At 30.7% G+C, this 15,888-nt stretch overlaps 2 protein-coding genes across 3 annotated transcripts; one reads left to right on the top strand and one right to left on the bottom strand.

Annotated features, from left to right (window-relative positions):
• Window positions 1–1,809: 1,809 nt before the first annotated feature.
• Window positions 1,810–4,241, bottom strand: LOC108908960. 2 transcript variants are annotated; one of them, XM_018713158.1, is made up of 5 exons: window positions 4,128–4,241; window positions 3,631–3,752; window positions 3,305–3,527; window positions 3,099–3,234; window positions 1,810–1,980 (listed from the first exon to the last, which is right to left on the bottom strand). In XM_018713158.1, the coding sequence occupies exons 1-5, from the start codon at window positions 4,171–4,173 to the stop codon at window positions 1,860–1,862; spliced, it is 648 nt and encodes a 215-aa protein (XP_018568674.1). In that variant the 5' UTR covers window positions 4,174–4,241; the 3' UTR covers window positions 1,810–1,859. The 2 variants fall into 2 exon arrangements, with proteins under 2 accessions (XP_018568674.1, XP_018568675.1); XM_018713159.1 differs by having other exon boundaries at window positions 3,670–3,752.
• Window positions 4,242–8,859: 4,618 nt separating this feature from the next.
• LOC108908959 lies at window positions 8,860–12,872 on the top strand. Its single transcript, XM_018713157.1, has 6 exons — window positions 8,860–8,969; window positions 9,620–9,771; window positions 10,760–10,982; window positions 12,238–12,355; window positions 12,498–12,653; window positions 12,756–12,872. Exons 1-6 carry the CDS (start codon window positions 8,933–8,935, stop codon window positions 12,778–12,780), a joined length of 711 nt encoding a protein of 236 aa, XP_018568673.1. The 5' UTR covers window positions 8,860–8,932; the 3' UTR covers window positions 12,781–12,872.
• Window positions 12,873–15,888: the final 3,016 nt, after the last annotated feature.

Here is a 15,888-nt window from a genome sequence, read left to right as displayed (position 1 = left end):
TTTAAAATAGGTTTTTATGGGAAAAACTATGAAAAACAATCGAATTAGGGGTGAAAGAATGCAAATGGCAAGTCGAAAAAAATATGGATATTTATCTGATGATTCATTAATAGATGAAAGAAAGAAAAAAAGTAGGTTAGCGCACATTTCACAGAGAATAAATTATCCAACATTAAAAGTTCTGACAAGTAACGGCAACAGCACAATATAGTATAAATGTGGATAGGTGGCGGGAAATTTAAATAAACGTTTCGATACCCGAATTAGTCATTGCAATTGGATTACATTGGTCTATTTGTATAATTCAATTTTGAACAATAAAATAAAATGGGAAACTTTCAAATAAAGTATGTTTTTTTGAAATCTTTTTTTTATTTATAAAGTACGATAAATTTTCAATACAAGAAGTTAATAATTCAGCAGCATATTATAAACAATGAAATATTTATACTTTGCATCACGACGCATATAATAATCTTATGCATTTTGATAAATTATGACATTTTTTATATCATTTTTCATTTTAAAATTAACATTTCAATAATTTTTTAGAATATTTTTGGCTGCAATAACATCGTATCACAGTATAATGCTATAGTAGCATCATATTCGATGCAAAGTAGAGCAAAAAATTGTTGCGCTTTTATCAAAGGAAAATCGTGTCATAATTTTTTAGGACGCGTAAGATGAACCATTTCAAATTTAAAATGAAATTGAATATATAATCTGAAATACCGCATCATACGGATTGTGTTCTGGTAGTAGCTGTGGTTGCTCAGGTGCATCGAGTTTGCGAAGTGGTCGGTTATACGTCAAATGGCGAGCTTGGCAGTAAATCAGAGACCGTCTCTAAAAAACAAGTAAACAACATTGTAAAATGTAGTACATTTGTGGAATTTAAAAAACAAATTGGATTTATAATAAATTACATTTAAAATAAATAATTTGTGAGAATAAAGGAATTTTTGTTGGAACAGGGGTGTCAGACGTGAACTTATCCTTTCATCCCTCCATAATACATAAAGAAATTATTTAATTTCTAAACCCCTTAAAACCGTACTGCACTGGATCCCTTGACAGACAATGATTTATTACTTAGCATCGAATATGATCCCACTATACATATCAAATTGTCTTATACTTTCATAAATGCAATCGCTTTAAACCCTAATAAGGAACATTTGTATCCACAGAAGTGCATCATAGTAGTATGCTACTTACGCACGTAACTAAATCATATTTAAACATTTCCTCGTGATAATCTAAAATACGTAAAAGTTCTTTGCAAAAAGAGCAGTCAGTGCCTGGTTTGTACCCTGTTTTCTGTCTGTCGATTAGTTGATGCTCTCGAACGGTGTGCGAAGGTTCCGGCTAAACTGCATTTAAATTTTCGTCTACACCGCTACTGGGCGATTCCCGAACTTGGTTGTAAGCATCCGAGGTTATGTAGTTCATTCCTTAAATATTATGAATGACTGTAAACGAGCAAATATACGGATGTACAAATTAATTTTTTAGAATTGTTTTTCGTCTAATTTTGGTACCAAAAAATATTTTTTAGAAGAATGGCCGTGGATAAAATTTTCTTAGAAATGCCTCTTGTTTGTATACCATACTTAATCGAAACATACAGTATCTGTCTAAATTACATATAAGATCGACTTTCTTCAGTTATAATATTAAATATAGGTATTAGAAAATATTTTCACAAAAAAGAACTGGGTAAAATAATGGGTGTTAAAAGCTTAAAATAATAATAAATGTTTCTACATCGGTACCAAAGGGTAAGTGGTTAAAGAAAACATGAAAGTTGCTTCATAAATATATATTTCGGTACATTGAAAGATCATCAAATTACATTATTTTTTACAGGCAGAAAAAGCAGCGCCGTAGATCTTTGAAAAGAGCTCCCTAGCCTTTGGACTATTACAATTCTGCCCGACGTACTCTTGCCAACAGTTTTGAATCTCAAGAGCAACCCTATAAAGATACAACATATATTATGAGACGCTACATAGGTATATTTGTTCATACTTCAAAATAACGTTGAGCTTATTTTAAAATATCTAGTTGGGACTTTATGTAAATAGCGTAGTATATACAGGGTGTCCGGAAATTATGAGCAAAAAATTCAGGGGAAAATTCTAGACCGAAAATAAATGCTACCTCTTTCTATAACATTTTTTCCAAAACTGATTATTAACGGAGTTACAGGGTGTTAAAGTTAAATTTTATTTGCAGTTTTTTTGCAATACCTTTTGCCACACTCATAATATTTTGACGAAATTTCGTATAGGGGGGTTTTTCGGGATGAGGATTATAAATTTGCCCACCGTTTTTTCGCATTTTGTAGAGGGCGCCACATACGAGCCTTTATTTTGATTTTAATGGTTCCAACTTTTTTGTGCTACACTTTATGCGAAATTTGACTGAATATTTTTGTTCTCCTAACCTTTTGACATAAAAAAGGTATACTTTATTTGTTTCGATAAATCTAACCGTTTTCGAGAAAAACGATAAAATAACATTGCTTGCATGTGATGAATACGAAATCATTTTAATTTATTTTCTACATTAAACATAGCATGCTTTGGAAACAAGCGCTTAGTTGCCTTGGAAACAAATTTGTGGAGAATTAGTTTTGACAGATAGTAATTTTGTACAAGTTCTTTTGTAGTAATAATTGTTATCATAAAAATAATAATAAAAATGAACAATTACTCTAACGTGGAGTTGCGGGGGATGCATTATTATTACGGTTTAGCTGCTGGCAATGCTCTTGCAGCACGACGTTTGTATCGCGGAGCATTTCCAAATAGAAACCTACCCCAATCGCGAATGTTCAGTACTATTCATCGAAGACTGGGTAAACGGTATATGAAATTTCGTCAAAATATTATGTGTGGCAAAAGGTATTGCAAAAAAACTGCAAATAAAATTTAACTTTAACACCCTGTAACTCCGTTAATAATCAGTTTTGGAAAAAATGTTATAGAAAGGGGTAGGATTTATTTTCGGTCTAGAATTATCCCCTGAATTTTTTGCTCATCATTTCCGGACACCCTGTATAATATAGGTGCTATTAAATCTATACTCACTGGCACAACTCCGATTTCGAGGGTACATCAATATTAAACTTTTCTAGCTTAGCAAGTAGGACATCTGACTTACATTCTTCCTTATTAGTTTTATTTCGTTGTTCAAGGTGCTCATAAATGCACGGATTAAACGCCTCTAAAAAATAGTTCATGTCATTAAACCCACAATTTATAATACATTTATTGTTACTCAAGTGTCGTTGTACCTAATAAAAGCTCGCCATTGCTAGAACAAAATGTTTCGATCACAGATACAGTCCCCTTCAGGATGACTGGTGGAAGGTCCTTCGATTTCTCTGGGAGACAGTCCACGAAGTAATCCACTAGGGGTTGGGAACATCTTTGCACGTTCACCTCGTAACTGTGACAAATTGACTGATTGCCCTGAGAAATTTCTTCATAACATTTGCGGGCTTCTCTTAGAATTTCCTGAAATGAAACAGTTAAGATGTCACTTGTACCATATCTTTCATGAAGGTGTTTGGTATTTTGAGATTATCTAAAGAATCATATGATCATATGTCACACGTACACTGTATTTTGTCTGGTTTACTTTTTTTTTTGCACAGACCTTCCAAGCTCCATCAACGTCAATCAGTGTGTAAAATGGAGCTGATAGATCTATACAGAAATATCTCAATACTGAAGGCGATGCTGAAAATTAAAAAACTCATCAGTCAAACAATAATTACATATACCTACCCATAAAAAAAATGCCGTATATTCGTTACAATTATTATTGCCGTATATAAAATGTCATTCAAATTTCTATTTCATATATGTATTACAATAATTATACGCTCCTATTTTTATTATCAATAGAATTCTTTCATCTGACTATCCGTCCTTAGTACTTACTATATAATAATTCAACAAAAAAACTATATACCTACAAAGAAAATTTTGTTTCATTCAGTGACATGAAGATTTTTTTTATGTGTGGTATCTTATCAAGAAATATAAAGTATGAAATAGTGGATAATACTATAGGAAGAATAATTTAAAAAAGATATAGCCATTACTGCTTACCTGCAGCAAATGTAACAAATAGAAATAATAATTTCATTGATGGCATTCTAAATAAAAGTCAACAAAAGTTATTAAAACAAATATTTTAAGAAATACTCTATACACTGCATTTGATCTACTATAATAAAATATAATCAAAAATATTAGATATATATATATAGTTGAACACATTGTTATCTTAAAAAAAATCGCTTTTGATAAATTATGAATATATATTTATCTATCTGAGGTTATTCAGTTCATTCCTCAAAGGCTCTCAATGGAGATAAGCAAATATTCGGGAACTCGTTTAATTGTTTGAAAATGAACTTTTTGGAGATGTTTATTTTTTTAATTAATAAATAATACTTCATATGGATATAAAAGCTTGAGTACCTACATATTTGATTTTGTTACTAGAAAACTACAAACTAGATGGGGGTTTTGAAGATTACACAGGGTGTTTCTTAAGTGGAGGTAAAAAAATTCAGGGGCGTATTCTGTGGCCAAAAATAAGGCTCCTTTGTTATATAAATGTGCGGGGTCTTAAGGCAGCAGCCATTGTCCAGCTACAGCGTGTCAAAAATTAAAAAAAAATCAGTTTTTAATTTTTAATTTCTAAACCGCTTGAAATAATTTAACCAAATTCGGTGTGTATGACAGTAGGTATGAAACAAAAAATTACCAGCTTTAAAAACTTACCAGTGGTGGAGGTGTGGGTATCATCGATCATTATTTGCAAAAAATATATATAACCCTGTATAATATTACAAATAGAATAGGTCATCATATGCGCTATTGCATTATCTTCACATTTTGTGTGTGTCTTTACACTTTTTTGTATTCCAAACCGGTTAACAACAAAATCGATTTATTTGATCAAGTGCATTTTTACGATACTCATTACATTACTTAAAATAATAACAAAATAATTAATTAGCAACAGAATTACTTTACTATGATTTATTTATAACATGTTGGAAATGGCCACTTTCAGCCAAAATGCAAAAATTCCAGGAGTAGCTCTTATTTGTTGACGTAAGTGCTCCTCAATGTGAACCTTGAAAACTAATGTATCGAGATGTCTCCAAACAAAAAAATCAATGGGGTTCATATCAGGTGATCTGGGTGGCCGGGGTCGACCTGGTTTTTGAGTGCCTCGTCCAATCACGTTAATACCGAATCTTTCATTAAAAATTCACGAGCAGTCAAACTAAAATGTGGGGGAACCCTGTCATGCATAAACCACATTTCGCTTAGCGCATAGGAAACATCGTCAAGTAGTTCAGGTAAAACGTTTTCAAAAAAATGTCTGTAGGAGGCACCGGTTAAAGGTCTTGGTAAAAAGTAAAGCCCAACAAGAAAATTTCTAATAATACCCACTCATACATTCAAAGAAAACTGATGTTCAAATCGTAATTCCATTATGGCATAAGGGTTTTCATCAGACCAAACATGTTTATTGTGGAAGTTCATTATAGCATCTCTGGAAAAGTCAACATTTTGTTCAATTTTTTGCAAAATCCAGTGGCAAAATTGTAAGCGAGCAAAATAGCTTTGCGGCAGTAAGGCTTGAACCCTTTGTACGTGATACGGGTATAACTGTTGATGCTTCAGAACGGACCAAACTAATTTATGATTCGCATTAAGATTTGCAGCGATCTTCCTAATACTAGTATTTGGGTTCTCTTCAATTTCTTGTAGAATAGCATCTTCCACCTCAGGCGTTCTAACACTCAAAGGTCTTCCAGGAATTGGAAAACATTTCTAAACATCCTTGAATTTGGAGTTGATTGATTTGGAAATATTTCCATATAAATTCTCCNATTCTTTTTTTTACAATATTTCTATATCTAATAACAATATCTGTTTTATTTTAATTTTCCAAATGTTAAAATAAATAATTCTAATTATTTTTAAATTCTAAATCAAAATCATTTGAAATTCCTTATGTATTTCAATATATATATATATATATATCACCCTATATAATATTATTACAAATACATTGTATTATATTCACTTTTTGTTTCTTTACCTTTTTTGTATTCCAAACCGATTAACAATAAAATTTATTTATTTGTAATATTATACAGAAATATATTTTTTTGTCAGATAATGATCGGTGGTATCCACACCTCCGGAACTGGTAAGTTTCTAAATCTGGTAATTTTTTGTTTCGTACCTACTGTCATATGCACACCGAATTTGGTTAAATTAAGTATTTCAAGCGGTTTAGAAATTGAAAATTAAAAACTGGTTATTATTATTTTTTAATTTTTGACACGCTGTAGCTGTACAATGGCTGTCTTAAGATTTATATAACAAATATTCCATATTTTTGGTCTGAATTTGACCTCTACTTAAGAAACACCCTGTATAACTTTACATAGAAAAACATACTTATCACATAAGTAATACCCAGTAAAATACTGTAGACCTATTCTTCAGAAAAATTTAACACTATCGTCCTATTATTCTGTTTATATCAAATACATACAGTTTAATGACAAATACGCCCTCTATCATTATCGGCATTCTAAACTGCGAGTATACATCAGCATAACAACACTTTATGACCTCTAGCGTCACGTCTTAATTTGTTTTCCTGAAATCCCATTCATGATAAGATCCGTTCCGCAACATGAAATCGAATTAACTTCTTTTAGAGATAGGATGACCCTACTATCTCCAAGAAAACAGGATTATCTAATATGCACTAATGAACATATCGTAAAACTGGAAATAAAAACATGTCTGGAAATTCGAAAACTGTTTCTGTTATGTTGAATGGAAAAATGTTTCTACTATTTGTATTACACAGAGAACTAGTCTCATTAGTTTTCATTACGAAACTACACGTAATTAACAAGCCACTATACACTAAAAAAACAATGAAAATTGATTCATAGAAACATCAATATGAGGTGTTCAGATCATATACTTCACATAAACTAAAATTAATTTTTACCAAACTAGAAAACTCGACGAAAACTTTCATTGACTCTCTTTTCTGTGATATATCGTTGATCGTTTTAAAATTTAATTTAAGTCAATGAAAAGCCTTGTTTTGTCGAAAATTATAATTTGACGACGTCATTAATCTATTTTGGATAAACAAATTTGATGAAAATTTGAAAGTCTCACATTAACTTAGAGATAGATGCATAAAATTTTATATCGCTATAGTCCTAAAGGGCATTCTATTCAAATATACATTATATAGGGATAGGGCGTTTCGTTTAAGAATGTCAACAGTTTTGTTTGCTACGGCTTTTGAGGACACCTTATATAAAATTCAATCATAAAAAAAACCTTTTAGTAAATAGCGACAAGTTTCATATTTCTATTTTTTCTATATTTTATATAATAAAATTACATTTTTTTTGTCATTTTGTTTGTTAATAATTATGCCGTTTCCTATTGGTTGGTTCAAATGCAAAGCCTCATAGACAAGGGAGGTATATTTTTTGGAATAACTGAAAAGATGATCAAGAAATTCAGTAAAAATTCATTTTTTCTTTGCTAAAAAATATTTTTAAATAAAAAAAATTGTTGCCTTTTTGGTGACACGGAAATATTTACACAACACATTCACTATTTCGTATAGTAAAGGTATGGAAACTTAATAGACCAATAAAAGCAATATTTTATATATTATTATAAATAATATGTTAAAAATATTAAAGTTTAATAAAATTATATTTAATTATAATGTAATAATTCAAGCTAAGTCAACAAGGCATCGCGCTGTGCTGTATGTGGACTCCGCTCAGCAATACTAATACTGGGCAATCAATTTTTCTTGCGGAATATTAAATTTAAATGTATGAAAATACTTTATTATTTGACTGTGGGATCATTAAAATTTTCATTTGTTTATTGAAAAGTTAATTAAAAATATAATAATAAATAAGTTAACTTAATTATTTATTAAAATATAAATATTACACAATAAGTCCTGAAAAATTCATTAATATATCTTTAATGGTTCTAACCTAACACAATTAATATTTTAATTTAAAGTCCGGAAAACGTTTATTGCAAAAAAAAATTGTTGTTAAAATGAAAATTTTGAATAACGGTTTTAGTGTATTATAATTGTTGGTAATGACTACTTTTAATCCAGTGGAAAATGGGGGGTCTACTTGACGTGATTTAGCTCATTATTGCCATGATTTGATTTTATGGATATTGTAAGGAATTTAATTTTATCAATAAATAATAGGTATCAGTAAGTATAATATCAAGTTTTATTCAACGTACCTATAGTTTAATAACTAAGACTTAAAACTTTAAGTAAAGTTTATTAGGTAGGTAATTAAATTTTAGGGAACATTGTGGTGTGAAAAAAGATGTAGTGTCGAGGATTGAAAAAGGTATGTTGAGATGGTTTGGACATACAGAGAGAATGAACGAAAGAAAATAGACGAAACCAGTATATGAGTGTAGATTGGAAAATTTGAAGGGGTTATATTTTCTTGAAAATATGAAAACTGCATTAACCATATGGATAGAATTGAAAATTGCGTCAAATATGTTTTCGCTTCAACCAAGTCTGTCACGAATTCTAGGAATGTTTTTGAACTAAATTATTAATCCTGCATTTTATCAGTTTTCGTAATTTCACTTTAAAATTGCATATATGCGTATTTCCTTTTAATACAGCGAAAGAAGAAATCGTACTGTTTGTAAACAAGACGCTGTTCTCAGAACATATCACTCTACTGTAAACAAACAATACTGGAATATTTTAAGTTGATAAGTGATCCTTGGGTAGTCGTTGTGACCAGTCGATTTTGAATTGCTAGAAAGAAGAGATCAAGATGAAGTGGTTGGCGTGCTGCGTTGCTGTATTAGCTGGTATGGAATTTATTTAATTTGTAAACATTTTTTTTACTATACTATTTGATAAAAATCTTACCATAGAATCTATCTGAATCATGTTATAAATATTGCTTTTCAAACATTTACCACGAGATGTACTTTCCCATGTTTGAGCTTTATATACGAACTCAAAATACAAAAACATTTTTTACACATTTCCAATACATTTCAGTTAAAAGAAATTACAAAATAGAAACATTTTTTGTATTTATTCAAATGGTAGGTACTTCCCAAAGGTCATTTAACATATTTTCTTAAAGGACAAAGAGGTTTATTTGCACTTAATTTGTGTTAATATTTTTGTAGAAAATTTAAACGTTTTTTTTTTGCTGATGGAGATATTATTTTGTAATAATATAGCTCTTGTCAAGAGATATTTTATTTAGATTTAAAAAAAAGTAAAAATTCTGCCACTAAATTACGCGGTATTTAAGACGACGTTATCTTTAAAATATATTTGGATGACCCATATTTGACCTCACTATCACCGCATTTGGTTATGTACAATTTAAATGTTTGATAAGGGGATCAAAGTGTAAATTTTGTTAATATCGGAAAATTAACTTAAAAACATGTGGCAAAACTATGCGCTTTTGTTAAAATTTTCATAAAATTCTTAATTTCAGTTGTCGGTCTGGTGCAATGCCTTACCAGCAGCGAAGAGATGGTGAACTTGAAGGTTCAGATGATCAAGAATTACATGAGAGAAAGACAAGCCATAAGTTCTCTGACGACAAAGGTTGAATCTCTGTGTCCAGGATACGGTTCCCAATTTGAGGTATGTCTTCATTTAATCAAAGGAAATACTGACAAGACCATGTTTTTTATTACCTAGGTGTTGTATATTTTATATTATGTAATTATATTTTTCGATATACAGAGATATACAGAGTGTAACTATGAGTGAGGGTCATATTTATATACCGAGACTACCTTTGACCTTTATAAATACGTATCATAAGTTTGTTTTTTACCGTCTTGAAAACTGTTTTTTTTATCTTTATTTAGTAATTTTCGCACCTCACCGCTGGACAAGCTATTATGACCTCAAACAAAGGAGCGCGTTTGTCGTAAAAAGCAAATTTTCACACCAGCGCAGCACAGTGCCGAAAAGTACTACTCTTTGGTGTTATTTTTATTGAATGGGTGTTGGCCACGACTGTCACGAGCCCTATCATTCCACATAAACGAAAATTGTATTCTTTCAAATAAGACAAACTATGAAACAGTACCTAACAAGTAATCTAACAGAAAAACTGTCACAATAAATAATCATAAATAAAATACTAAAAAATAAATAAATGACATATTTGTTCAGCTGATTTTTACACTTCGTGTGTAATCTTTGAGTATCGCAGGATCCTCTTCCTTAAAATAATTAACTTTACACTCGTATAAGATTATACACTTACAATTTTAACTAAACGATGCCCTTCTTAAGCTTTTGGAACATAAACGGATTCTGCTTAAATTTAAACTATTTATGATTCAATTTTGTCGCTGTTTTGCTTACTTTGGATGAATTTAATGTCTCGTAATGATTGACTACTGTGAAGTAACTGAATAAGGGAAATGATCAGAAACATACCATATTTTGTTTAGAATTGTATAACTTTTTAAAATTGACTGTTTTAACTTTATCAAATGCGTCCCTGTCTACTTTATACAATGACAATACTATATAGTTTAGCTAAACTAAGCAATATCAGAGATTATACCGAATATCTCTACTATAGGTACCTACATATATGTATACTGTTTTTTAGACTGCTTTAAATAAAGTTGAACAATGTACCAATGGCATCGACGAAGATACCGAGACTATGTGTTCAGCTGTAGAGAACCACTTTGAGAGATGCTCCAAGCCTGTAGTGAAAATATTCGAAGAATGTCTTCCAGAGAAGTCTAAGGATGTTCCTGCTTTCATAATCAAAGCGATCTTGTCCGTTTCCAAGTACCTCTGCAAAACTGACGGCGAACACATTTTTGGTAAGTAGAATTGAAAGGTATATTCTAATAAAATGCTCTATTTATCAAATGAAGAATATCCGCGCTATTTCAACGTGAGTACGTACGTACAGACAAACGATAGTGATAGTCATCCTAAATATTGAGACGATATTTCTTTGTAGCTTCAAAAATTGTAAGTGTGAAGCGCTCCGAAAATGAAAACAGAGCCGTAGGCCAGTCAAATTGTCGAAAATACCTCGTTTTTGGCAAAATTTAGTTCAGTAAACAAAGACATGTTTCCGTAGAATTAAACAAACTACTTTACTACTAGCTAAATTTTAGGGCTTCAATTTCAAAATGGCGTCCAAAGTTCGCAAAAAACAGTTTTTTTCATTTCAAAAAAAAATAAACATACTAGAAAAAATGTTTTAGTAGACAAAAATTGCAGAACTTTCTATAACACAAATTTTGAGCTCGATGTCAATTGATAAACAAATGTATTAGTTATTGCAAAAAAAAAACGGCTAAAAAGCACATTATTTTAAAACTTCTTTTAAAACGAAAAAATATATTTTTACGAAACTTTCAGAATAGGTAGTCCTTGACAAGTAGAATAAGTTCATTTTTGTAAATTGAAAAATATTTAAAAATAAAATTTTTTCAAGTTTCAATAAATTATACACTAATGCACTTACGTGACCGATCTTTGGCTTTAAATTTTCTCTAAGAGTTGTACTTTCCTGTGCAAATTGTCTCGTTATGCAAAATAATTGGAAATATCCGAAAAATCTACGGAACTTGGACTTCTTTTTTGAGTCGAAAAATGTAAGATATTTTTTTTTTTAAATCGCTACGACCTCATTTATTAACATTAAGGTCTGAAATTTACAAATGTTGTAGTTGAATACTTTTACTTCAATATAAAAAATAGTCCGCAATGATCGACCCTCTTTTCTTACAATGAACTTAATTTTGTTAGGCCCCGCAAAATGTTTGCTTCGTTGTGCATTAAACATAAAACTATGACGTTACCAGGACGAAAAATATTAATGAAATGATCTAAACAATTGAGGCAACCTGTCAAAAATGAAACGGTCTAGAAATAGCACGGGTGCTGTGATTTATGTAGACGAATAAAAAAAACATATGAAAGACTAGAATGGAACAATGTGAAGAGAGACGATAAAGTAATATTAACTAATTCCTTGTTTAGAGAGTTTACTAGACGTATCCTCGCCTGCCTTGAGGCTATATTTTATAGAAATAAAACTCCTTTTCTTTTATTACTTTCCAGAATTGTCCAATCCATGTGTAAAGAGCCAAAACTATCGCACACAAAGATGCCTTCGTAAGCTCGAGAGTAAATTCCAACAGTACTCATCAACATTCCCTACCAAGGATGAAATTTGCCAGTGAGTTTTCTTCATTCGTTATAATAAATATTCTCCTAGATACCTAAAATTGTTTGTAGTTACTATCCGAAAATAATTCTGCCAAAGGCAATTTTAAATTGTTTATCGCTCGTTCGCTGCTAAAACTGTTCATTTGGTACAGATTCACCTCTTCCTTCAAAGGATGTTTCGAATCCCACTTGCTCCACAGCTGCGGCCACGTTAAAACCAGAGAGTCCTTCCTTAACGTGTACAATGCCCTTCAGTCGCCATGTCAGTCCAGTGGTACAGAGAACGAAGTCGACATGCGAAAACCAATGTAAGTACCTAGTTTTTTTAGTATTCTTTAACGAAACAAGTACCTAACAAATAAATATTTACCGGAACGTTTTAATTAACTCTTCCATTTATTTGTTTACAGACACGAATGGGTTGAAGAAGTGTAAACTAAGAGCCTTTACATGTATGTTACTGATTTATAATATAGTTACTTTATGTTCCTGTGTAGATAACTAATAAATCGCCAAAATAGTTATGATTTTGTGATTTTTTTTAACTTATTTTTTATACCGGGTATAAAACAATAAGTATAAGTTGTGCTCTCATAAGTACCAATATAATATTTATAATTTCACGTTGCAATGTCACTACAAGTAACATTACCTGATAATTTAAATTGATGAACGGTGGTTCCCGAAGAGGAAGAACTTATTGGTCCGCCATCTTTCAAGAGTTAGGAACCACTGTTCTAGAACACCATAAAATTTTACTGAATTTTTCAGTATTAAGTTTTTAGATGTACAACATATATTGTGTTATTTTAAATTATAAAATATTGATTGGCAACATAACGCTGGAAATTACATTGTGCTCTTGATGTTCCTTACAAGGTGTTGGGATTTTGGCAAATATCCAAAATTCTAAGGTTATAACACCAAGTAGGATTGCAGAATAACGGAACATGAAAATGCTGTAAATTTTATGACCGCCCAGAAGTCTCGATCTGAAACCAATAAAATAGTTTTTCCTTTTCAGGACATAATCGTGGGACACACTATATGTATATCTACGTCATATTTTTAATAGTTACAACGTATGTGTGGTGGATGGGAACTTATAAATCAGTAGGTATTGTAATGAACTCTAGCTAATGCGGGTTCAAATTGCCAAACGATTTTGCAAAATCTAAGCATTTAAATTACTCAACGAAGTGAAAATAGTTGTTGGCGTTATCTGAAAGCTTACGAAAACAAAAAAAGCCATTAAATTTATTACCAATATTGGTATTGCACGAGCACATGCTACAATATTTTCTTTAAATTTTTCAAAGAGTTTACCTACACGAAAAGTAAGTATTGCACATGTAATAATTTTCGATACATATCTCTCCATTATCTCATGAACTGCATAGAGAAAGGATTATATATAAATCCCTTTTCTACTGTAGGCTACAATAGATTAACCATGTTGACCACACCTGTGACGATTTTTTGATCACTACTTCATGACAATGGAGTGCAATGCGCGTATGAAAGGTTTGAAAGGGGTCGAAATGTGTTTGTAAAAATTTCCCACCATACTACATCCACACCTATAATCAACATAATTGAAGGGTTCGCTCAACCGATGCTAATCATTCCTCTATTATCAGAAAACAGTACAAATACAAGCCGTAAATATCTAAAAGCAGTTCATATTTTTCACGGTTTTCTCGTGGATTAGAAAGATTTAAGTGTAATTATATAATTTTTAGGCAACAACAATTCTTAATCTGTTTAATATGAAAACACAATACTATATACCTGAGACCCAAACCTTATTGCAAATCAACAGGTTGGCTTCGTGATGGACTATTAAGTATTTTTTACGCGATAAACATGATTTACAATAGTCAGTAGAGTGCATCGGTATTACGTTATATCTTTACAGCAAATATAACCTTGCAACGGCTATTTTATCACTACAGTTGAGTCACAAAATTAAAATAACTGTCATTAACATAAACGAAACGTATTTAATTGCAAACGAAAATGTAGTGGATTGTTTGAAAAGAATTTGCCAAGTATGCCAAGTCGACTATACATATCGGAATAAGAAAAACGTGTTCAATGTCAATTTCTAAAAAAAGGTTAATTAAAAATTTACTATGTGATTTTCAGTTTTCATTGATTAAAATTGCTATAAATTGCTTTTAGTAGTTTTGTTTAATTGCGTCAATCAGCGGTCCCATCACAGAGCCTTGTGGGAGCCTTCAAAGTAAAACAGTACTATTCTTTTGACCGGTTAAAAAGAAAAAAATAAAGTATTCCTTCAAAATTCTCTGTAAAAATTCATACAACAATTTTCTACACAGGAAAAGAATAATTATGATTATTATAGGATGCAGTATTTCTATTTCCTCTACAATTATAAAAATTCACAATTTTCACTGAAATAATCTTCACTTTCAGGTGAATGCTCCTTGGTGCATCATTAACTAAAGACATGATTAATTTTGTAAGACGTGTGGTAATATTGAGGAAGTTGGTAATGTCCATAATGGTATGGTATTGGGTAAAGTGGCAAAATGACAGGATATAGAAAATAATTTAATAGGAAAAAAAATTATCCACGTACAATGTCGCATTCATGTTGTTGTATTACCTATATGTATTTGAGAACTAGAGAGGAACAGTAATCTTGAAATTTTTATTATTGGACATTCTGTAATGTCAGCATTAGAAGCTGAAACTTTTTTTTATAATCAAAAAATAATAATAATAGAGAGTGAAGGGAAGAATATTCTGAAATTGTATTTTTTTAGATGAAATATTTTTAAATAAAAAAACAATAATATACAACGAAATAAAAAACAAATAAATAATCAACACTTAATAAAAAAGTTATCCGTTTCTGTAACAACTGTTGGAAGTGGTATTTTATTTCGTAGATTTAAAGGGGAATATCTCGAAAGTGATTACTCGTAGCGATATTTGCTAGGTTAGATATACCTTTTTACATTAAAATGATAGAAACATTAAAATTAAATCGAAGAGGTAAGAAGAAGCAAAAAATTTAGGATATTTTAAAATCATGAGAAAACTGCCGCAAGTGGCGCCCTCTAATAAGTAACAGATTTGTTTTAAAAAAATGAGAAATTTTTCTCTTTTTTAAGTATCAATGTTTGGTTAAATCGTAATATATCTGTTAGTGAATACAATCTGCTGTTGCTCCATGTACTATTGCTTTTGGGGCCCCACGTATACTTTGGTAAAAATTAAGAGGTACCTAATTCAAATAGAGTTTTCTCAAAAATTATTCTTTTCGAAGCACTATTTTTTATAAAAAGAAGTTTGAAAATAGTTAATATCAGTTGTTTTGTAGAAAAGAAAAACAGATTTAAAAATGTATGTCCGCCTGTTTTTTTTATTGCTTCTTGTACGTCGTTGTCCGTTGTCCTTGAAAACAATCGAGTGTCATAACATATTGTTATGCTATTTTGTACGAACTTAGCTCTAATCTTTTATTTTTTTAAATCGGACCGAACAACGCACAACGCGACACAAAATTCAAGA

This window comes from Anoplophora glabripennis, unplaced genomic scaffold (genome assembly GCF_000390285.2).
Source record: "Anoplophora glabripennis isolate ALB-LARVAE unplaced genomic scaffold, Agla_2.0 scaffold373, whole genome shotgun sequence".
Classification (NCBI taxonomy): Eukaryota; Metazoa; Arthropoda; class Insecta; order Coleoptera; family Cerambycidae; genus Anoplophora; species Anoplophora glabripennis.
The sequence above is the reverse complement of the archived record's forward strand: the minus strand, read 5'-3'. Positions and strand labels throughout refer to the sequence as shown.